The sequence below is a fragment of the Aegilops tauschii genome, chromosome 7 (assembly GCF_002575655.3).
Source record: "Aegilops tauschii subsp. strangulata cultivar AL8/78 chromosome 7, Aet v6.0, whole genome shotgun sequence".
NCBI classification, from domain to species: Eukaryota; Viridiplantae; Streptophyta; class Magnoliopsida; order Poales; family Poaceae; genus Aegilops; species Aegilops tauschii.
This window is the reverse complement of record NC_053041.3, coordinates 201,814,643-201,838,706: the sequence shown is the minus strand read 5'-3', so window position 1 is coordinate 201,838,706 and position 24,064 is coordinate 201,814,643. Positions and strand designations below refer to the sequence as shown.

General features: G+C 45.8%; 2 protein-coding genes and 1 long non-coding RNA gene across 4 annotated transcripts; 1 reads left to right on the top strand and 2 right to left on the bottom strand.

Annotated features, from left to right (window-relative positions):
- Window positions 1-3,574: 3,574 nt before the first annotated feature.
- On the top strand, window positions 3,575-7,546 carry LOC141028063 (uncharacterized). The gene is made up of 4 exons (XR_012190281.1): window positions 3,575-5,486; window positions 5,576-5,690; window positions 6,290-6,377; window positions 7,021-7,546. It is a non-coding gene; the product is annotated as an uncharacterized lncRNA (long non-coding RNA).
- A 74-nt stretch (window positions 7,547-7,620) lies between these two features.
- Window positions 7,621-9,667, bottom strand: LOC109765633 (L-gulonolactone oxidase 2). Its single transcript, XM_020324418.4, has one exon. It carries the CDS (start codon window positions 9,584-9,586, stop codon window positions 7,823-7,825), a length of 1,764 nt encoding a protein of 587 aa, XP_020180007.1. The 5' UTR covers window positions 9,587-9,667; the 3' UTR covers window positions 7,621-7,822.
- A 4,318-nt stretch (window positions 9,668-13,985) lies between these two features.
- Window positions 13,986-23,552, bottom strand: LOC109765628 (uncharacterized). Of its 2 annotated transcripts, XM_020324413.4 has the most exons (21): window positions 23,116-23,552; window positions 22,033-22,465; window positions 20,885-21,139; window positions 19,635-19,759; window positions 19,483-19,527; window positions 19,306-19,387; window positions 19,143-19,211; window positions 18,893-19,063; window positions 18,755-18,820; window positions 18,184-18,252; window positions 17,907-18,044; window positions 17,748-17,824; window positions 16,996-17,265; window positions 16,188-16,279; window positions 15,870-15,952; window positions 14,999-15,124; window positions 14,883-14,925; window positions 14,748-14,782; window positions 14,558-14,619; window positions 14,439-14,490; window positions 13,986-14,291 (listed from the first exon to the last, which is right to left on the bottom strand). In XM_020324413.4, the coding sequence occupies exons 2-21, from the start codon at window positions 22,201-22,203 to the stop codon at window positions 14,220-14,222; spliced, it is 2,103 nt and encodes a 700-aa protein (XP_020180002.1). In that variant the 5' UTR covers window positions 22,204-22,465; window positions 23,116-23,552; the 3' UTR covers window positions 13,986-14,219. The 2 variants fall into 2 exon arrangements, with proteins under 2 accessions (XP_020180002.1, XP_020180001.1); XM_020324412.4 differs by having other exon boundaries at window positions 14,558-14,782; window positions 23,116-23,466.
- Between the last annotated feature and the right edge of the window lie 512 nt (window positions 23,553-24,064).

Here is a 24,064-nt window from a genome sequence, read left to right as displayed (position 1 = left end):
ATTAATCCTTCGAATCTATAGTGCATTTTCTATGGTTTAAGATTTTGGGTCAAGGGGTTATGCATTGTTTAAATGAAGTAAATGATGGTAAATATTGAAAGGGTTGTCGTGGGCTATTATGGGCCAAATTATGTTCTTTAGGCAATTTTTATTTTTGGTGCATCTAATTTATTTGGGGTCAATGCTGTAGAAGGATGGTGATATCAATGAAGATGTGAGTCATCGAATCACAACTAGATGGATGAAGTGGCGCCAAACTTTTGGCGTTCTTTGTGACAAGAGAGTGACACAAAAGCTAAAAGGCTGGTTCTATAGGACGGCGATTCGACCCGCAATGCTGTATGGCATTGAGTGTTGACCGACTAAAAGATGACATGTTCAATGGTTGGATGTAGTGGGGATGCGCATGTTGAGTCGGGTAATAGTGCAAACTCATTCAAAATTTGGACGGTTAGATAGGATAACGAACTTTCCGATAGTGACTGGCAATCGAATGTACCCAGTTGTCTAGTAAACTTCTTAGAAATCAAAATACCCGGGGTATCGGATTCAAAATACTCAGAGGTACTGGCAACGAAGTAGCTCGTTTCTATGTGAAGGGAGTATATTTCTCGAAAGTATCGGGGAGATCAATCTCAGAAGTACTCAGAGGTACCAGAGGAAACGGAGATGCTCTTGGCAAGATAAAAGCTCAGTGGTACCGAAGGAAAAGCCTCGGCGGTTTCAAAAAAAAAACACTAAAAGAATAATATCCGCTCAATAGAAACACCCAATCTTTACAGGATCGGTAGTACCGGGTAGGTAATACTCTAGAGTACCAGGAAGCATGAAAACTTGAAGAATTGAGTGGAGGGAGTGAAAAATTGGAGATTTGATTGTGGTTTTGAGATAGAGTTCATCGCTATTTTGTATGTGCCCCACTTGATGGTACAGTTGTCCTTAAATTCAATATGTATCTTGGCTCCACCACAAACCTATAATTTACGAACTATTGGATTCGTCCAAAGAATAATTTGGAACAAATTAAGTAACAAATCATTGGTCCACTTAGTTACCTTGTCATCAATCACCAAAACCCAACGGGTCCTTAGATGCAATAGCATCTCAGACAAAGCGTCTCTTACAAGTCGTCACCCTAGACGAGCTGGATAAGGTATGGCACCAAATTTGCTATGGCTTTGCCCCTGAGTCGATGATCCTCCCAGAAGAGTGTGGTGTTTTCATCTCCCACCAACATCTTGGCAGAGGCGCTGAACACACTCCACTCATCCTAGAGTCACATGTCGAGCCCTCAGCCTGCATCCTCCAAAGCTAGATAATCCCGTGGCTAGTTGAGGTATTGGCAATGTCGATGATGCCTAGACTGTCGAGCCTTAGGGGATGGCACACATCTACCTTTCTTAAGAAGTTGCTCCCCACTATAAGGTATTCTCTTAACATGCAAATAGTCCAACTCAGCATGCCATGTCATCAGATATCAACCAATCACAAGTTCAAAACTACCCTGACCAGCGTCTCTCCCGGGCTGCTCTACCGATTCTTTTACCTTTTTTTTACCAGATTCTTTTACTTTTGTTTCAGCTAATAGTGCGATTTCTGTTCCTCTTCCTATTCTGTAACCGATGAGAGAATTAAGAGGAGAGAGGCATGGTCTTATCCTCCACTCCCCACCACCCCTCCCATATTGGCCATCCAAGTGTCACCGATGTCAATCTCCACAAGAGCAGCATGAGAGCAATAGCGCTGCGCTCCTAGGCGTGCGTTGACGCATCGCCCTCCGCCGGGGGATTGGATAATTTGCCCCACTTTACAAGGGGTTGGATGATTTGCCCTGTGATTGTCTCAATGACAGTGGCCCCGGGCCCCACCCGGTAGCCTCTCAGGGGGCAAATGATCAAATGGAGAAGTAAAGTGGGGCAAAAGATCCAATTTCTCCCCTCCGCCATATCCAGCCGCCAAACATCTTTCCATGGCAGCGGCGGCGAATATCAAGATCTTGACGTGGAGGCGACGTTGACCGGGTCTCCGGCAAATCGCCCCTTGCGCCTCCGGTCAGCGGCTCCGACGGCAAACGTCCACGGCCGTACACGGCGCGCGGCGCATGGCCTGGCTGCCCTCGGCCTTTCACTGCGTCAGACGTGGCGCATCCCGCGGCATGGCTGCCAATGGCAGCGGCGGCTCACGGCTCCGACGGCAAACGTCCACGGCCGTACACGGCGCGCGGCGCATGGCCTGGCTGCCCTCGGCCTTTCACTGCGTCAGACGTGGCACATCCCGCGGCATGGCTGCCAATGGCAGCGGCGGCTCACGGCTCCGGCGACGACACCTCCGCAACTCTCTCCTTTCTCTATCTCGAATCTGCGGATGGCTTCAACTCTTCGCTACCTAGACGGCCATGACTCCGCCTGACCTGGGTGACCTCCCCGATCGCTGGATTCGACGGCAAGGAGCTGGAATCACCCATGCCACCGTTGGATTCGACGACGATGAGGAACTGCGCTGACCGCAACCGAGCTCGGCTGAAAAGGTGAAAAAATTTCTGCTGTGTCATTGGAAGATTTGGTCCTTAGTTTGTCGGGTGTTGTAGAATCATGAGCATCTAGAATTTGAGAAGGTGAGAGATCCCGTAGTTTATTTTTCTGAAAACATTTTGTTAAAAATTTATGCCATGTGATTTTGGACACCGTCCCCATTGTTGCAGTATAATTAGAAACAAGCAACTAACTGTGCTTGCTTAATTATTGGTTCATCACGGTGATAACCTACACAACAGGTAATTCGATTAGCATGATTTTGATGTCTTATCCATTGATTGTTGTTTTAGAGGATGTTGACAGGAAAACAACAACGATGGTAAAATAATGTTTAGGATAACATAGCGGAAGGACCAAGAATCCAGTACAATACACAGGTAATGTCGTATACTTCTTACTGTTATGGCAAAACCACCAGGATTGATTAATTCATCTACACATCATGCCGTTATAGTTTTGTTCAGTATGATGTGCACGCTTACAGTTCAATAAACTTATTTACTTTCATGAAGGCATACAACGATTTTAACAAAGATTTTGATCAACAAGGATCATTGTAGTGCGTAGCCATTAATTTTTACTCCTGTTTTTATGGGATTATGCAGTGTTCACATATCACAGTGTATTCGTCTATAAATCGAGTCAGGACAGTTGGCATTCTACATTTCAATAGAATATTTCATATTTGTTTTTAGTTGTGTTTTTCTTCTTCTCATTAGGCGAAATTAATTAGCCTTTTTTGCAGTTTTTTTTTTGTAGAAATCCATCATGGGCGATTCATGGCACATATGAACATCCATGTACTTCAAAGATCAGCTTATCATGCATATCCTGAAGATGCATCTATATTCCCCTCCCAGTTTTCCACTGTAGATGGTTAAACATTGAAAAGTTAATATTGTGAGATAATAATTAAAGGATTCTCTGTCCATGAAATTCTAAGCCTGATTAATTAGCTCCGAGATAGGTATGCTATTCTAAACTTGGAATCCCTATTACTGGATTATTCCTGTTATGGAAATTAAACTATACACTTCTGTTAAGCAGGTTTCCTTTTCTCTTGCATTTCGTAAAATACTTCTTAATTTGACTTGATATATATGTTCCTTCAGGAGAGGGGAGGTTTTGATCTTATGTCTTGAGAATGTTAGCTGCACCTGCGCGGCCATAGAGTATTGTAACTCAGTTCAATGTCTTCTGACAATGATCCTTGCAAATTATTCGCAATCTACAGTGAAGATGGTAGGATTGAAAATGGGTGTCATTGATATACTAAGATGATATTGCTTTTACGCCGATGGTGTCTAAGTCACCACATGCAAAGATTTTAGGTAGTTGTGTGTTGAGTGTCACTGCGTTCTTCTACATTGTTACTTCATGTAGTAACCTGAAAGTGCACATAATTTATCGCTTCATGTTGTATTTGTTTTACAACTTGCATATTATGTTTGTCCGTCTCAAGTCATGTTTCCATGCTAATTCCACAAAAGAGTTGTACTTTCTCTTCTGGTACTCATGTTATCATTTTTTCGGCTTATTTGAGTCCAACAGAAACAAGCTGATTGCCAAGTTCGTTATCTATTAATATGTTGTACCATTGAGCCAAACCCAGATAGGCAATACATGATTTAGGGCCAAAATTGGGTAGGAAGAAACTCCTATTTGATCATTATAGACGCAAATATTATTCAGACTACATAAACAACTGAATTTGTTGATCATTCAGGAGCTATACTTTAGTTTTGAGTGCACAAGATAACAAACTACTCAACATTTTCAAAATGATCTCATTCAAATTTGATGGACTCTATAAAAAATATTAACTAAACATCCCGCAACAACGTGCAGGGTTTCATCTAGTTAACCTAGTTGACATGACACTAGTTGCCATGAACATGTGCCCTGCTAGCCGAGAGGAACCCACAAAGGATCTTATCCACTTGCTTCCGTACCCTCCAGTAAATACCGAGAACCAAGATTTTTTTTTTTAGGGGTTAAACCAAGCTTTACTACTCAAAAACCACATGTTGTGGAATACAAAAAGGACCATGGGGAACGCCAAGCCAAACTTGATCCGGACCGTTCTGACCAGGGTTAGCATGCGGCCTTGGATATCAAGAGGCCTTCCAAGTCGGGACCAATCGACAATCCGGTCAATCTCTACTCCTAATGGAGCAGTTGGTAGTCTCCGTTCCGGATTTATTTTCGTCCCATCATTTTCGTCCGGTTTTTTTTCGTCCTCACTCCCACCTCTGACTTATCCACCAGAAACCGAAAAACCCTCCTCCTGAGGCCCCAACCCGCACCCATCCACGTACCAAAAAATAGACCTACGAAGGTTAACCAACGAAAAAAGACCTACCAAGGTTAACCAGCGACAAAAAAACCTAAACCTATCGCCCGCTCCCTCGCGCCCCTGTTGCTCCCTCCCCGATCCCGATCTGGATCGAGGGGACGAGGAGCTCCTGCCTCCCCGACGGCCGGCCTCCTCCTCGCCCCGCCGCTGCGTCCGGCGCCGCCACGGCCTCTGGAGCCAGGGAAGCCATGGCCTGAGCTCGGCCTCGAGGTCCCCGTCGCCGTCTCCTGCAGCTTCTGCCCCGCCGCCGTCTCCTTCGCCCTCGCAGCCGCCGCCGATCCCCTCCCTCAAATGTCGCTGCTGCCCGTCGGCGCCGCCCCCGCCACCTCCCGTCGCGGGCAGGCGGGAGGAGCCCTGCCCGGCCTCCTCCTCCCCCTCACCTTCTCTCCCTCTCCGGCGGCAAGGGGAGGCAGCGCCCAGATCCGCAGCCGCACCGGCGGGCCGCCGTCCCTCGAGATCGTCCATGGAGGTCCGACCCGGCTACAGCCATGGACTGAGACGCCCGAATCCCTAGCTACCCGTGGAGGTCCGACGCCTCAACCTCCAAGGAAAGGACGGCGCCGGCTGCAGGCCATCTCCGGCGACCTCCGACCATGGTGCGCGCGCCTCCTTCCCTTGTCTTGTCGGTTTCTTCATGCCCCTCCTTGTGATTCCTTTCCTTTCCTTTCCTTTGTTTTCTGTGCAGGTTGCTCGGATCTGGACCAGCTGCTGCTCCTACTGCTTCAGGTGGACGAGGACGAGCCCTCCCTCATTGCTGCTGCGGCTGCCTACTCCCTCCTCCTACCCCCTGGCCTGGTGTGGTGAGCTCCACCCCCTTCCTTGCACATCTCATCTTTTGATTGCAAATGGTCTGGACACAACTTGGTGGTGTTTGCTAATGTGCACGTATCCATCCAGTTTGAACGTGTGTGCAATCAAATTGTTGTATATTGTGTTGTTTGATTCTTGCTTGCTTGCTTGAGCAGAGGAAAATCGTATATAGATAGACACAATCATTGTTCTTTATTTTTAACAGCCCAAAGTCATTCTTCTGCACCACAAAATTCTAATTGCTTGCTTGTATGGATTTCAAGTAATCTCTCTAGCATCCTTATTCTAACAAGTGGTTTGGTGCATGTTATTTATTAATGAACTTGATCAAAACTTCTTTATTTTAAGTACATTTGTACTTCCAGTTTATTCATCCAATTAGATTTGCAAACAACTTGCTTTTCTAGCATGGTCATCCCGGCTTCAGAAAGTACATCAACTTATGCAACATCTGTACCTACTACAGATCTTACGAGTATTGATCAGCTTTTCGAAACAGTATATCATTGTCAGAATCAATATTTAGCATGTGAAGTCATTTTTGTTCTTTGTTCTATAGAGCATAATCAATATTTTGTGTGTGCGCTAGAGTGGTGGAGTTAATGAGCCGGGATGAAGTTCGAGAAGTTGCATTACACCGTGTAAATATTAATGAGCTGTGGAAGACAAGTGCACCGGTAAGTGTTTGAAATTCTAAGTGTGTTGGTGGAGGTGGAAGGGGGGATTGTGAGTTGGATATGTCATTAACAGAGGTGGTGAACTTGGATTGGTCATGCAGATATAGTTGTTAGAGAAATAAGAAGATGATGTAGAGTGATTTATGGGTAAGTAATATAGCGAATAGATTTGCACGGGAAGTCAAGTATATGCCGAGACTCGAGCAGGTTCATTGTTATTGTTGTTCTTGCGTGTCAAAGCTTTTGGCTAGATCTGTAGGTATACATATGAGTCGATGCTTAATTTTTGTCACGTTTCTTACTTACCACTATTATTTCTAGCAGACCTAACCTGATATAGTAGTTAATTTTGGCACTAGACACAACAACTTTGACATTGATAATTTCCTCATATTTTTAGTAGGACAATAAACTTGTCTAGCATTTCATAGTTGCAGGCTCTGAAAACAAATGTATCTGCCCCCTAAATGATTAAACGTGTGGTTTCTGAATTATGCATGCTGACATGCATTGGTAATCATTATTCAACGGTATTCCTTTTCACTGAAATAAGAACCATGTAATGCTTATGATTTAATCTGGTTATCTAGACAACTAAATGGGTTAATGTTATGCTTAGTATCTTTTGGCAAATGTAATGCAGGGAAGTAAACCACTGTCTTTTGATAGGGATTTCTGGAGGTAACATGCCTCTGATTGTATGCACTGAACTTCAGATGGTGAACACGGCAGCAAATTCATTCTTCGAAGAAGTGAAGCGATGTAAAAAATGTGCATCGGCGGCCGCCGAGTGATCACCCGTCATTTTTCGTAGTCCTCTTAGTTATGTACTAGCACAGATGTTGCGTACGAAAGTAGGAGCAATCAAGTTGTTGTTTCTCTGACATGGAGGCAAGTTGGCCTTGTTGTGCTATGCTCATCTCAAATTTTATGCTACGTCTACTTATTTTAGCTAAACGTAGGTTTTGGCAGCAAGAAACACTTGCAAATGTATGTCTTCTTGATATAAGTATCTGTTCTAGAAGATAAATATAGATAGCCGTCACAATAACCGGGGATATAAATATTTGCACTAGAAGATAGATATTTATAGTGGTCACAATAACTGAATCTGTTGTGTATTACAATATTTTTATTCAGAAGAAGACATGATTATATGTTTTTATGTAGTTTTAGTATCTGAGTCGAACTTTCTTAATTTGTAAAAAGATAGTTGTAATTGATTGAAGAAGCGTGTTACCTGAGAACCGAGGATCTGAGATGTGTGGTAGCTGAGACATGAATTGTTCTCGGTTATTTTAGCACCATGAGTAGCATTTTTTTTCTTCAAAAAGCCCGTGGCAACGCACGGGCGTTCTACTAGTCCTCATAATAAGCGAAATCAAATAACAAAAGGCAGGAAAAACGCTAGCGCGGTTGGTTGCGCAGAATCTTCAGAAGCGAGGTCACGGGTTAGCACTTGTGGAGCAAACCCTCGCCTCGCCGTGCACCTTTCCTGGACGGCAGAAGTAGCCTTGCTCGGGCGCACAGTGCGAGTCGTCAGAGCAAACGCACAATCCTTCCACGCCGCAGCCCTCCTTGACGATGTTGGGGCTCCCATTGATGCCGAGCACCTGGTCACTCCACTCGCTGGAGAAGAGCCCGTCGGGGTCGTACCTGTCCTTCACCCTGAGGAATTCATCAGCTTTCGGGTACTTCGCGATGGCGCCGTCGAAGGCGAAGTTGCGGTTCTTCCCCCAGTGCGGGAGGCCGCCGTACTTGTGCAGCGCGATCTGCTCGATCTCGTCCACCACGTCGGCGTGCGCGCGCGGCATGCCGTCGGTGCGGCTCCGGTAGGAGACGATGTCGAAGTCGACGGAGTCCTCGGGCTTGCCCAGGTAAGCGGAGGACGCCTTGACGTAGCGGATGAGCACGCCGAACCTGGTGTCGATGCCGGCGCAGAACGTGTCCGGGCTGAGGTCCCGGAGCCGCTGCATCTCCGCCACGAACGCCGGCGCCTTGGAGAGCGCGATGCTGAAGTCGGTGTTCTGGGAGAAGGAGCCCCGGATGCGCGGGTCCCAGGGGCAGCTGGTGTTGAGGCCGTCCTCCGGGCTGTTGATGCACGTGCCGGACGCCTGGATGCGGTGCTGGTACCCCACCACCGGGTACCCGGTGAAGTTGAGGCCGTCGTTCTTGAAGCCGTAGGCCTGCCGCTCCAGCGAGTCCGCCTGCAGCCGCCCCGCCGCGCACAGGGCGGTGTCGTTGGTGCTGCCCTCCTGCAGCCGCTCCTCGGCGGCTCTGCCATTGATGAGCAGCCGCGTGGGAATGGAGCGGCCAAGGAGCGAGTCCCAGAGGCCGTCGCCCGGCGACGAGACGTCGACGCGGTCGTCCTCGCGGTAGAGGACCTTGCGCTGCTGCGGCAGCCACGCCATGTCGCCGAACTCGTGGAGGCGGCCCCAGACGGCCACCTGGTCCGCGAAGTCCGAGTCGTCGCGCGTCACGAACGTCACCGACCGCTTGAACAGCGGCTGCAGGGCCAGGGTGACCTGCGAGACGACGCCGAGAACCCCGAGGCTGACCTTCGCCGCGTCCAGGTCCGGGTGGTCGGCGCCGAGCTCCCTCACCACGGCGTACCCCTTGCTGGCCGGCGCCGGCGTCACGATCCTCAGCCCGACCACGTACTCGTGCACGGCGCTGCCCTTGCCCCACACCGAGCTCCCGTGCGCGCCCGTCGACAGCAGGCCCCCGATGGTCAGGCCGTACCAGTACGGCGAGTTCGGCAGCGACAGCCCCGCGGCGCCGGCCGCCTCGACCAGGTCACGGAGGACCATGCCACTCTCCACCGTCATGAGCCCCTTCTTCGCGTCGATGCGCACCGTCCGGTTGAGCCGCTCCGTGCTTATGATGGCGCCGTCGAGGCCGCCAGGGCACATCAGCTTGGGGATACTGTGCGAGTACCTGGTGGCCACCTTCATCTTGCGCTTCGCGGAGGCCGCGGCCGCCACGGCCCCGACGAGCTCCTGCTCGGTGCGCGGGTAGGTGACGCTGCGCGCGCGGCAGACGATGCGGTCCGGGAAGGAACCGACCGAGTTGGTGACCGTGCAGTTGGACGTGCCGTCCGTGCAGACCACCGGCTCCGGAGGAGGGCTGCCGCCGGCGAGGTGGAGCAGGATGGCTAGAAGGAGAAACGAGAGCATGCTTCCCATGGCTCTTCTTTGTCCTCGCGACATCGTGTATGATTCTTACCTACTACTGCTTTGCTTGTAGCCATTGGACAAGGCAGGGCCTTAAATAGGTTGAGCACCATGCTGTCACACACCCGTGCGATTTTGTGTGTTAAAAAATCCCTGCATAACATGAATTGGTCCTAGCTATTTTCATCATGCGTGAGCGAAAAACTGCCTAGTGTTAGTAGGTGGCAACTCCTAAAGTTGGCTATTTTCATCATGCTTGTAGCCATTGTAAGCAGATGGCAACTCTCTCTTTACCCGAACATGTTATTTTGCCGTGTCTTTTTGTAGTGCTACATGGCAACTGCCTAGTGTTAGTTTTCAAATCATGGCAACTGTTTAGACCAGACCATACATGGCAACAGCTGCAGTTGTCCAAAAATGGCATCTGGCACTTGACCTGAGATGACAATTGCAGTTGAGCAACCATGACAACTGTAGTTGTCAGACATGGCAACTATAGTTCAGCAACATGGCAACTGCAGTTAAACGAACATGGAAGAGGGTCCGGACCATGGCAACTGCGGGGACGTGTGGTGACTGTCACGCGGGGCGTGCGGGACCGTGAGGTAGGAGGCCGGACGTACGGGCGTGTGGGCGTTATCTATTTTGCCCATACGTAGGCGTGTGAGAGGGACCGCGAGGCAAAAGACCGAGCGTGTGGGCATTACTTGTTTTGCCCACACGTAGACGTGTGGACTGGTTCTCTTGATACCACATGAAACGTGTGGCCAGACCCCTTAACGCCCACACGTGTGGGCGTTATCAGGACCCTAGATCTATTACTACGGAGTATAAAAGTTCAGCGGGCGTACAAAGAAACCCTAACATAATAAGAAAAAATACACCACCCTGGATCATTGAACGGTCAGTACCGTTGCCAAAAACGAGTTGTTGACTCGCCTCATCGCCACTGTCATTCCGAAGCCAGACTGACCTTATCAATGACAGCCGAAATATATATGTGCACGTGGCCCTAAGGACCAGCGCCCTGGAGCCTCAGCTTTTTTCATTCAACCCTTGAATCAATCTGAAGTGATTGACTCCATATATCGCAATCGCCCATGTACCATGGGAAACCATAATCTCGCCACCCGAGGAGATAACCTAAATCTACGCTCGAGGTCGCGTGAATTTGAGGAGAATCAAAGCCTGAATGACCAGCTCAAAGATGAAGTGTCACCTTTGTAAGGACTAAAAATAAAATCTTAACCCAAACTACTAGCCGGAACTGAGGCGTCGGGATTCATCTTCCCACTACCGAGTGGCAAGCAGAAAGAAGGCGAATCCACATGTTGACCGGTGAAACTCAGAGGGGAGAAAACTTTGCCCTAGCCGCATACGCGTGAGCGAAAGGAAAATATATCATAGCATGTGGACATGCATAATTTAGGTAGCAAGGCATCAATGCCATCGGTGTTGCGTGCTCATGGGAGCAGTTCAAGCAAATTTAAGCTGGAGTATATTGTTTACACCTAATTATGAAATGATGCCACTATGGTAGGCAATTTGGCCTGAGTAACACCATTAATCCTGAGCGAAGAGCCGTTAAACCACAGCATATTAGTTAGGAAACACCGCATGTACATGTCACTTGTCTCAAGTCTGAACTTCCGTCTCGAGGATATTCCATTCCGTCGTTAAGGGGTCTTCAACAACTTCATCTGTCTCGGTGGTTGCAAGTCAACCCCTTCGATGTCAAAGCGGGCGAAAAAAGATAAGTCAACTTCGTGTTAGCGTCATTGTGCGGTCTTTTTAATCTGCGTCTATTCATAAGTTGTATGATAGAAATGTCTTCGAACCTCAACCCAATCATACTTCTTCCAAGGCGCACTCCATCCTCTTCCAAACTAAAAATTGCACTGCTAGCATCTTCTTTGTCCTCTCCGCCTCCTACCGACCAATTTTGATACACTATTGTTGCGGTTGTGTGATGGAGTTGTTTGTTAGTGACATGGGCATTTTGATCTGCAAAATGAGTACGCGTTATTGGAGATGCCCCAAAGCTGCGAGGGTTCAATTGCTTGACAGTGTGGATTTTTTTTTTACGCTAGTGTGAATGTTTTCTTTAAGAAGAAGTGTCTGCGGTTGACCGTTTCAAGCAAAAATAATGAGTTAGCCTAGTACAATCGATGGCTTGGGCACTAGGCGACACATCTTGAAAAAGATGCTCGCAGCTTCGGTTGAACTGTCGCCCTACGCGCCGCGCCGGCGGCCGGCCATGTTTGTTGTATGCAGGAACCAGGAAGGATGAAGGGCACACGCCAGTTGGGACTTGAGAGGCTCCTTTGATCCTTTCCGTCCGGCTATACATGCACCCTGCCAGTACGCTACCCAGCGGATTGATCACATATGCCATCAGGCTATACATGCATCCTGCCAGTACGCCACCCACAGGATAATCACATATGCCAACGCCGGTGATGTCGCGTTGAGGGAAAAAACATATCATTGTATTCGTCGTCAAATGAGGTTGTAAGCGTTTTTATATATAATAATGGGAGGTTAATAACTGTGAGACTCACCCAAACCGTCAATAAAGAGCCCCCCCCCACACCCCCCCCCCCCCCCCCCCCCCCCCCGCGCGCGCGCGCGCCTACCAGACCTCTTTGACACGCCAAAGCCCGGTCGGCGTTGGCAGTGGGGTGGTGGGGGTGTCCTTTCCTCTTCACGCGCTGGTGGGCGGCGCGGGCTGGCGTCACCGAGCGCAAACGCGATGCTTTGTGAGGTGCGACGGTTGTAGCGTTGACGTGGAGGGTTGCGACGAGGACGGTGGTGTGATCCAGGCGTGGCGAAGGTGGCTCGGGTCGAGATCTCCTGGATCTGGCGGCCTGGCCACGGCGAGCGGCGCGGGGTGGTTGCTGCATGGGACATGGGGCGGGTGGCGGTCTCTTGCTGCATGCAGCGCGGACCCCGCGATGCGGCACGGGCCCGGCTTGGTGGCGCTACTCGGGGTCTCTTGGGCGGCGATGCTACCAGTCTTGGTGGCAGTGCGGTCCGCCAGTGTGCGGAGTGCAGTGGGCATAGTGGACCTTGTAGGTGGTGGTGAACAGTGCCCCAACAACGTGCAGGGCTTGGGGCCGATCTAGTCGGCGTTCGCACACGCTTTCGGCGGCGCACTCCTCTCCCCTGATGGTCTATGATGGTGTCGGTCCGAGGCGGACTTCCCTCCAACCCTAATCGGGTCTATGCGGGCCGAGGCCATGTGGATTGCCACCTCCCATGTTCGGACAACCGCTCGCTTTGCCCACTGGGGCAGGATGGGTGGGTTGTCCTGATTTGCCCGTGCCTAGGGTCCAGGCATGGGCCTAGGGCTGACCAGGGGCAAGGGTGGGGAAGGAGTGACCTTCCCGCTTGTTCCTTCGGAGTGCAATGGTTGCAGGGTTCGATGGGTTGGATTTGGGGCCATGAATGTCGGGACGGCGGCCCCGGGTGGCAAGGGTGGGGAAGGAGTGACCTTCCCGCTTGTTCCTTCGGTGTGCAATGGTTGTAGGGTTCGATGGGTTGGATCCGGGGCCATGAATGTCGGGACGGCGGCCCCGGGTGAAAGTCCGCATGGTTAGCTCTCCGGCAGGCATCATGACGTTGGTGGTTGCTATGTGCCCTTGGTCATGTGGACAACAAGGGGTGTAGGCATGTAGAAACGGGTGAATCTTGCACGCTCTCCTTGCCCAAACTCGGATCTGGAGGTTTGTACTCATCAAAGATGTTCTTTGTGACTAGTGGCTGCCAATCGAAAGCACCACACTTTGCGTCGGCGCAAGCAGTGCCCAAGGGTGTCGCTCTCCTTTCAAGGATGTCGTTGTAGTTCTTCTCTATGTGCCATGTTCCAGGTGAAAATCCTTGTTCGTCTCGGACTGGACAGCGACGACGCTTAGCGTCGTCTTCCATCCTGAGAGCATTATCATGGAGCTTAGGTGTCATGGGCATGTCGTGGAACTTCGGCGTCTTCAGGCCTTCGAGGCTGCCATCCTTCGGCAGCGTACCGCCTTCGCCTTGCTTTCCGCCACTGTCATTTTTCTGGTTATCCCAATATTTGCTTTATAAGACGACTTCCTCACTGCCTTGCCTTGTATCATTCGGCCGTGCGCTTTGTGCTTTAGCAAGCGTCTGTTTGGAGTACATAACTTTATTGGCATACTACACATTTTTTGTTAGTCAAATTGAAGACCTAGAAATCCATGCCCGACTTACCAATCTTGCTGTAGCGAGTACCTAAAACCAAAGACACCAAGGCGCCAAGGAAATAGGTAACTGTTGGCTCCAGCTCATTCACGGGCAATCAGTATTATCATTTATTTACATGCTGCAAGACAACGCTGTGACTTGTGAATAATGCACAAAGAGAAGAAACGTTCAACCATGCACACGCTAAAGAATGAGAAAGGGGACAAACAAGTTCACAAACGGTTGCTATCGAAACATTGTAGTTGACGGAAACTAATCCTCACCGATAACACAAAGCATGCTGTACAAATCAAAGATTATACTATAATGTGAACTCGCTAAAATACTTACAATTACAATTGATACAACTACCTGATTTCGAAACATAATACAATTAATTTCACTAACCAGGTCCAAAATTGGGGAGCTGAATTATACAACGGGGACTAGGGGGGAATATAATATGTCATTGCTTTGTACTACCCTCTCTTCGCAACCTTTCGTCTTTCTTCGACAACCCGTTGATCTGCTGCTCAAGCTGTCATGCAGACAACATAATCAATGTCTCAGACCCATGATTTAAAATCGAAAACATAACTTACAAGAAGTAAAGATTCTCTTTGTTCAGATCATGCAAACCATTAAAACAAATGCAAAGCTCCAAATATGGTTGCTGACAATTTACCTGATTATTTCTCAGCTTCAATCTCTGCACTTCCTCAGCGAGTTCTGTGACACTGCAAATTTTCACAAATTCAGTAGTGTCCTTGAATACGGAGGACCACTCTGAGAACGGTAGTATACCTTCGCTGTAGTTGGACGACATACGACTCCAATCCCTTCTCTCTGGCAAGCGATCCAGATGACTGAACATATATAAGCACTTATTAAAACAATCACAAGAAAATATGCTTAACAGTAATTGACCTTTAAAGTTCACATGTCTTGAGGTCAAATGTGAAATAACATATGGAACACACTCCATCAGACACACCTGAGACAAACCAACTGTACTTGCATCGGAAACATCTGCCAGAAAACATTCCCCGCGTGAAACCAAATGAGATATCAGTATGCCAGTCAAATTATCAGATTGAAGTTTAATATAAACAATTCTCATGATACGTACCAGATGTTTCCTCAATTGAAGAAATCAATCTACTTAGCACTTCCTGTAAATTCAACAAATTGTAAAAATGCTAACATTTTTTTGTGTGTTTTGAAATAATAAATGCAATAAAATACCTTTTGCATAGAATTTTGCTGCATCAAGAATTGTAGTGTCGGAAGAATTGTGGATGAATTGGAAGCTGGCCGTGTTACGCCACTTGGTAAATTTGGCCTGCTGTTGCTGCTTGCTGATGAAGCTACCTAAGAGTAGGTAAGTAGAGTTAAAATTATTTGTGTCCAAATCAAAACCCGAAAAGGCAATATTAATAGGCACAGTTGCACAGAACAAACAACTGGGTGTATTTTCTGGAAATGTCAACCATAATATCCCCCTTGCAGCAACCCCTGCCTAGCAAACCTATTGGGTAGAGTGGGACCATGGTCGAACTATATTTGAAGGAACAATGATAATAACATGTGAGATATACATTGAATGCTCTGGGTTGCTTCAGAATTAATATTCTTCAGGATTCTAATTATGTGCAAAATGAAGCCAGCAAGTTTCATCCACAAAGGCATTGTGGTCGTCTGGAGGTATCAATCAACTGACCATACAAGTTGTTTTCCATGCAAAAGAACTTGAGGCTCCAGACTTGTCTACTAGTAGAGTTTTTTATTTTTCGAGAAAATGCAGAGACTTTGAGTTTCATTTCATTGAGAAGATGAGTTTTTTGGTTACAGCCTCCTAAGAGGCAAGAGCATAGAAAAAATGAACATCCCAGGTTGCTGGCAGTATCAGTCTACTAGTAGAGTCATAAACATTGTAAATCAATCACTTCAGCTCTTAGTAACATAATGGACTTGTGCATTTAAATAATGCTACCAAGTAAATTCTACCAAGACAATCCAGGGTTTCATTTTGACTCGTAACTAAGACAAATATCAAATACAATTAACTATTCACTATCCTAGTTCCCAGTAACCTCTACGCCAAACAACCCAGTACCTTTTGACCAGGATTATCTGATGTGACCTGAAATCGCCCCCTTCGCTGGACAACATTTCCTTCCGACGCCTCATCGGGTGCAACTGTTCAAACATGACATGTGAAATTAATTGCCCAAGTAATAAATAGAAGAGATGATTAGATGGTGACCTCAAATAATTTCAAAATTATTAAAATAACATGAAAATTTGGTTGCCAAATCATGCATACCGACTCCAATTTTACATGAATCTAATCACAAGAGATGTGCTGTAGAGCTCATGATCATCTTACTAGAGTACTAGAGAGAGGTAGATGTAGGGCTCATGATCATCTTACCAGACAGATGTGGGCGTATGTCCTTCATTTGACGGAAAAACAAAGGGCCACTTCGGTTTCTGCTGCTCGGATTTTTCTGATGAAAGTCATTCCTTCCATTTTACAAAATTTGAAGTGTTACCACAATGTAGAATAGCCACATGAGACAAAATACATGGAGAAGAGTAAAAAATGTGGGCCAGAAGCCCAGAATAGGAAGCTATAATACAATGAAAAGGTGTCAATATCACCACATTGTTGCCAAAAGTTGAAAACAAATCAGTACTTCTTTGTGCTCGTATCCATTTTCTAGATCGGCTACAACAACAAATGGAGAATGTTCTACCAAATGAGTCAGAATGTTTTATGTAACGAGTCCACGAAACCAAATATCAGAATATTTTATTTGTAAGATCAAAGGGAGGTCCAAACAATATTTCAAGCTAGGTTGACATACATACATAAATTTTGCAGACCCTATTTTCAAGTAAAATTTAAAAGGAGACTGCAAGTCTATGCCCCACATGGACTTGAAAGTTTGCCTCTCCCAAAAGAACAATGTCCTTACATTTCTTTTCTAGTATTTCAGTAACCAAATGGCCTTAAGTCTCTCACCAACAACCAAGGAAATGTTGATGTGAGCCAAGCCTAGTGAGGAATGCTAGAATAGTAGCAGCAGCGGAATTGCAATTCTTCAAGGGCTACTAAAGGAATCCACGGTAAAATTATTCCCATTATTCTGTATTTGAGATGAAGAAATTGTAGTCCAAGGAAAATGGTGTAGCTAGCATGCAGGAAGAGAAGAAAAAAAGGAAAAAACATTGTTTACCTTCGTGAATCACTACCAACATTCTTGTAAGGCGAAAGAACATGCTCGGGAATAAGAGAACCACTTGAGAACTTGGGATATACACTATTTCCCAAATTTGAGGGTACGGAGACACTTCTTTCCAGATTTTCACCATTACAGTTGTCACTTCTACTATGGTCCATTTCTGAGAACTGCTGCACAGGTGATATAGACTCCATGCTTGGTTGTACCCGCAAATTCGTAGCAGTAGGGTCCGGATCATCATCACCGCCGACATCAAAGCAAGACCTGTGTCACTAGTCAGTGAGAATCCTTCACAGTTGACTAGTTTTTAAGTGACAGCTCAAAAGATGCAAAACATTATCATCTGAATTACGCTTCAGAAGGATGGAGCGGTAGGATTAACTCATCTAACCATGTACACTAGCTTCAGGCCCTATAAGTGATTCATTTTTTTGTAGAACCATGAAGTCCATCATTACCAGATGTATTTCACGCGGTATAAGAGACTGCCAAATTGATTGCACAATACTGTTGGTAAACATAATTTAGTTGGAGGTTTCAGCTCTAGCCTACCCCAACTTGTTTGGGACTAAAGGCTTTGTTGTTGTTGTTGTTTAAAAGGAAGTAAATTCTGAGCTCTGGGATCACAAACATCACAGTTTGTCAAACAGATTATTGCAGATAAAACTATAGCATTGTTCATAACATCAAAAGATTGTTCAATTTGATGGATATATGTACTAGACTGATCAAACTCCAGAACTTACTTTAGTGCCTCAAGGGGACGGGTTGGAAAGGAAGAGGCAAGATCTCCATCCAAATCTTCTACTTCTTGTATCTCATGCTGTTAGTCGGAAGAATTAGGCAACGATATAATAGTTTTAGGCTACTTTACCAAGTCACAGCAATAATTATGACCATAGTACCTCATCATGCCTTGCAGAAGCACCATGGTTAACCCTTTCCTGATAAATATTTTCTGATTCATTATAAACGTCTTGTAGCCCATTCCTATCTTTGTTGTTGGCACCATCAAAATGGTATGTGCCATTTGAACTGTCTAACTGCCAATAAATAAATTTAAAGATTAGATAACACAGGTTTCTCACAAACATTTTGTTGTGTCTGTGTGACGGTTTGCGGTAGGAGGCTGATTATTGCTCAATCTGCATCAGCTAGTAGAAGGGGAAAATGAGCTCTTACAAGGGCAGCTGCGGTTTTCAAGTCCTCCAGATTAAAATTCCAGCCACTGATGCCCCTTATGTATTCTTTCTGAAAGGCAAATACTTGAGTTAGTAAGAACTGATAGAAAAAACTGTACTGATACTTCAAATCAAAATAAAGAAAGAACAAACAATTTGTGTACTCCAGCAGCCTAATATAGATAAATGAGAACTATAACCATGTACTTGCTACTATGACAGTTCCAAGTTCTAAACAACTGTAGTAAAATATTTCCATAGTAAGCCCACAGAAGGGGATTGCCTATCAGTTAACAGAACAAGAGCTTCCTTAAAAAGCCAAGTAATTTAATTCCAAGAATAATTAGATAAAAATAAAATAATGTAGGAGATCAGCAACGACTGCAAAAATAATTTCCTTTATTTGAAGGAGGCAAACCTAGAGTCAACTTCACATAACCCATTTAACAAATCTGAGAACCTGGTAAAAACACAAATCTAAGACATATCTGACAAAACAGTGGAAAAGATCAGCACTGATTTCCGTATTCGGAAGGCGCAAGATTACACATAACCAAAGAGCAAGCTCTAACCTGTGATAACTGCTCCTTGCTCTCTGGACCAAGCTTGTTATTGAGAAGTAAGTCAGCCTCTTTTGCCTACAGAAGAGTAAAATATAGTCAGGCTGGTTACGACGATGTCATGCCACCCCGTTAAACACTGTTCTGCACCTTCAACGCCCTAAAGCGGTCGCCCAGTGGAGTAAGTCCCTCAAGAATACTCTTTGCCAAAAAATCAGCTGATCGCGCTTGCTTAAAAAACGAATGTTTCAACAGCTTTTCTGAAGAGGGACGCTTCTGTGGATCCTTGACTAAACATACAGCAACCAAGTCCCTAAAAGACTGCAAATAACATGCACATAATAATCAATATAAATATCAATTATCTACAAAAGGAGCGCTGTAAATAGAAAAAAAGAACCTTCGAAAATCTTTTATCCCTCTCGTAGTCTAGACCTGGTGGTGCATTTTGCAACGTCATAAGCAACACCTGCAATGGAATAAGTGTAGCATGCAATGTTATCATTCTGTAACAGAGTAACTTGAAGTAGGTTAATTAACGGAAAACAGATATGCTTACGTACCTTCATTGGAGGGTACTTCGAAAATGGAGCGTGACCATGTGCTAGTTCTAATGCTGTTATCCCGAAGGACCAGATGTCAGCTCTGTTTGTAAATTGTGATTGGAAAAAAAGGAGAAACAGCTTAATCAGTTAGGATACTTAAATAGTCAGATTTAGAGTTACTAGACATGGACTTACTTGTAATCATAGCCATGCAGTTGTTGCATGACTTCAGGAGCCATCCTGCAAGATGCATGGGGTCATGTATGCTTTAACATAAATAACATAAGCAGAGAACAATGTGAACAATGGATATGAGCCACTAAACCTAAATGTTCGCAAGACATTACCAGCAAGGGGTCCCAACAAATGTATTTCTAGCTCGTTGTCTATTCCCAGTGTCAAACATGCAGGCAGATACTCCAAAGTCTCCTAGCTTAACAGCTCCATTTGTATCTATTAGGATATTTCCAGCCTGAAATGGATTAGTAATTTCGAACATAATTTAGAACATGCAAACAAAGAATGGTCTAAGTAAATATAGTAACTATACATCAATGTTATCATTCCTATTTGCTAGCTGTTATTTAGAACATGCACAACGTTGATTGCCCTAACGATATACTCACATGGAGAGAGAAAGGGATAAGAGAATCAACAAATGTCACATGGCAGCCAATAACGTGAAAACAGGGGTGTGCAAAACCAGTGCCAAAAACCCGTCTTGTTAGGGCCCTAACCATGGCAAGTGGCAACACGGTTGTCGGTTGGATGCACATTTGTGCCTAGCCAATAGGTGCCAGACCAACAAACTTTATTTTGGATCAGCCCCAACATTTATAGCAAGCCCATATTCCGCACAGCCAATAATTGGTAATTGGTAAAGCAAATAAATGCCAGTACAAAATATTGGCTATCTGCATGCTTTTCCTTATTTGACCAATGTTACCTTGCCAACTACTGACTAGGCACAACAAGGATTTACGCATCCAACCATGCAATCACTTGTCACCCTGGGCAATGCTTGGGAATCCCAGCCAGGTGACAAATCATCACTTGGTTAGGTGAGAACATGGTAAGAGACTAGTCGTTCTCTAGACAAACATCTTAATGACACTAGTTAGCAATCTCCTCTGCCCTTAATAGCATTAAAACTGTAGTGCCCTAATCATTCTTCTGATTCCTCTCATCATACTGTTCTACCAGCAATACATGATAAAGATGCATTTGTCTCCCTCTTGGAACAAAAATCTTATGTTGCAAGCCACAGAGAAGCAGCCGTAACCATCGACGCACCACCCTTTGAGGGGCTGACATGCGGTCTGACCCAGCCCTCAAAGACAGGGTGCATAGCACAAGGCTAAGGCAACAACTGAAAGTTCAACATTTAATACAAGGCTACAAGAAATTCAACTAATAAGGTCGTCTGCAAGGGGAACAGTTCTGGATGATGAATGAAATATCTAAAATGGTATGTCTCTAAAGAAACATGTGGACTGTAATTAGTTTCTTAATAAACCAGATAAAGACAAATCAACTTTCTGTTATGCTAGATGCTTCAGAAGATAATTATGGATTCAAAGAACTCTGAAGTGTATACCTTTACATCTCTGTGAATATGCCCTTGAGAGTGTAGGTAGACGAGAGCTTTGAGAACTTCCCACAAAAGTGTGGCAATGACTGCTTCCTCAAACCCATCTGGAAAATTAGTTTTTATAATGTGCAGGGCAGATCCAGCAGCCATGAAAGGCATGACAACCCAAAGTTGATGGTCATTTGCAAATGAACAACATGCGCGAAGAAGATTAGGATGGTCAATCAAGCTCATGGTTTGTACTTCCCGCCTTATTCCATCCTGAAGAATGATAGTTCCAAAAGGTGAGGAAGACACGCAAACAAAAAACTAACGAAATACATATAAGTAGGTTGAAATTAGCATGTTCATATTGAAGATAAGCAGTAAGCCCGTATAACTGTCTGAAAGAAGAGAACTTATGCATATGTCACTTATCAAACATAAGAAGTTACCAATTCACAACAAAAAAGTGCAACCAAAGCATTACTGGAAACATCCATACAAGGCTACAAACAGGATTGTATTTACATCAAAAATTGGAATGATGGATTTTTTTTCTTTAACTAAACATAGAAAATTTCCACCGCCAAGAATGTAATCCACATTTCTACAGTAGACAGTTCAATGAAAGAAAAATCGAATTGTTGTTTGAAAGGTAACATTTGCTGAAAGAATAGCATAGCTGGCAACCAGACGAGGAAGGTAACAGATGGCCCATTGATAGTCTCATGTATGCATTATTCTGTGCTCAAACTGATTAGACGGAAGTGGATTCATAGCTTGTTCAAAACATTCTAAAGAAAATATTGAAGCATCGTAATAGTCTACATTGAAGTAAGCTGATATGCATTTTTGGTAAATTGTAACATACATACGCTACACTCACATTTGGATTCCAGTATCTCAATCAAAAACCTAATACACAACAGAATAAGGTCTATACACATGACCAAACCATATCGTTGCTCAACAATACACAAGAGCCTTATAACACTTCAATATTTATTTTTCTAGGCCTTTGGAGTATGGATTGTATCACATGCTCGACGTAAAGTAGTTGTTATCATAACAATAATCAATTTATCACAAAAAAAGGATCGGCAGACAAGGCAATGTCATGAAATATATTTGATCTTTTTTTTGTGGACCACAATAAATTGCAAGCTACTCACCAGGTCACTACTGCACTTCTCAAGGTCAAGAACTTTGATGGCAACAAAAGTATTGAGCGGGACACAAAGAGCCCTGTAAACTGTGGCACTAACTCCTTCTCCAACTTCCTCATATAACTTGTATTCCTTGGGATCAGTTGGAAATCCCCTCTTACGTGGTGCACGCTCCATGGTCCAAACTTATAGAACGTCACAAGTTTGCATAGAACTGGAGCACGGAAGGCAGTGTCAAGAACACCATATAGGTGTGCCCAAGAAGAACCATCAGCATGGTTACGTCTGCAGATGAATGCATGGACGTTGTATGATTCTTTGTTTCATATTATCAATCTCAAACGGCCTTTGGTCCAAGGGCAAATATAGGCTAAGACGATAATGAAGCAGGTACCACAACGCCACCCAAGCTGGCTCACACCAAGTGCACCGTTATAAGCTGCAAAACAAAGAATAGGAAGTCTTCAACATTGTGAACACACGAATGGAGGATATAGGCTAACTGCAGAGTATAGATCAACATAGCACAAACATAAAATGACCATTTTAGGAGATGCCCAAACCCAACAAATGTGACCAACAAGCAGCACGAGAAAGCATACTGAAACCTGGAAAGCAAAGTCCACAGCTCCATATCCATAGAGTAAGCTCTAGTAGACACACAGGAGTCATGAGTTATGTCATCCCTAGTGAAACGGGAAGTTCGTTCAGTCCAGCATTGGCAACCTGGACTAAGCATGAAAAAATATACCCTAGCATCCAGAGTCTAACTCGGGACAGGTGCACAAAGCTCAAGCGAAGCTTATCAAGCTCAGGTCCCTCAAATCGAACCAAAATCGCTAGCGCGCGCTTAGTTCATCATGGTAGCGTAGCGACACTGATTAGCTGGGCCGCAAGGGCAACAGGCTTCAATCCGGCGAACCACTTGTCCGCTAGCAGCAACCGAATCACCACGCCATAAGCTACGATGACCAATCGACCGGTTTGGAGTAGCTAGTAGTAGCTACCAACCCTAAAGATCGAGCTGCCGGGAAGCTTCGCCGCGACGGTACGAGGCCGAACAGAGGGTAACCCGGGCAGCAGCGTTACCTGGACGGCGCGACGGCGGTGGTTCGAGGGGCGGATCGCCTCCGGAAGAAGGGGCTGCGGCGCCGAGACGGCGGTGGCGGATCTCGCGGGGGAGGAGCTCTCGCGAATCTAGGAGCCTTGCAAGTGGCCGGCCGCGCAGCAGGACGGATCTGGACGGCGGAGGAGGAGACGACTGCGGCGGAGGAGGAGGGCGGCGGCGACTGGGAGGAGCGGGCAGGGAGCGTAACGGGCCGGGGGAAGACGAAGGGAAGGAGGAGGAGAAGGTGGAGCAGTGGTCTTGCTGGAGATTTTCTGTGGCTGCTGCGTATTTTTGGCTGGGGTTTCCGGTGGAATAAAAACTGATTAATGGGCAGATGGATTTGGTTTGTTTTCGATGTGCATGTGGCATGTGGTCGGTAGCCAAAGATCCTGATTCCCTGTTTCTCGTGGTCGACGGCGCACGGCGGGTGCCTGTGCCGGAGGCGCAAAAGGGATACGGTTCCAAAAGGTTCTTTCTTTTCTTCCCTTTTCGAGGATCAAAGAGTTTTTTTTTTACATGGGATCAAAGAGTTCTTCTCCAAACGAACTAAGATCTCTTTTTCTACCCACAATCTTTTGGTTAATCTAACTAATCCGTAAAATGCGCAAAACTAGATTCTTATTAAAAAACTGAAATTATCCGTTTGTAGAAAAAAACGACTATTAGTTGTTTTTTCTAGAAACGTGATTCTTATATCTCCTTCCTCTCTCTTGTGTTGGTCCTTGTGGGCATATTTATCGGTGTAAAAAAAGAACCTGCAGACGTCCGCGACGTGATGGCAACCACGACGGGCTCACTGGTGTGCCACACATCGAGGTTGCCCTTCTCTAGATGTTGTGCCACGACTGCCGCTGCCTTCGCGTCGTCCACCCAGTTCGTTACACCTGCCGAGGTCAGCTCCTTGGCTTCTATAGGTGTGTTCAAGTTTTT

Excerpts from the sequence above, each read along its gene's own strand:
- LOC109765633 (XM_020324418.4), bottom strand. The coding sequence starts at position 9,586 with ATGTCGCGAGGACAAAGAAGAGCCATGGGAAGCATGCTCTCGTTTCTC.
- LOC109765628 (XM_020324412.4), bottom strand. The coding sequence starts at position 22,203 with ATGGAGCGTGCACCACGTAAGAGGGGATTTCCAACTGATCCCAAGGAA. Across the intron at positions 18,821-18,892 it reads ACCGCTTTAGGGCGTTGAAG|GCAAAAGAGGCTGACTTACT; the intron begins GTGCAGAACAGT and ends ACTCTTCTGTAG. Across the intron at positions 15,953-16,187 it reads CATACGCCCACATCTGTCTG|TTGCACCCGATGAGGCGTCG; the intron begins GTAAGATGATCA and ends ATGTTTGAACAG.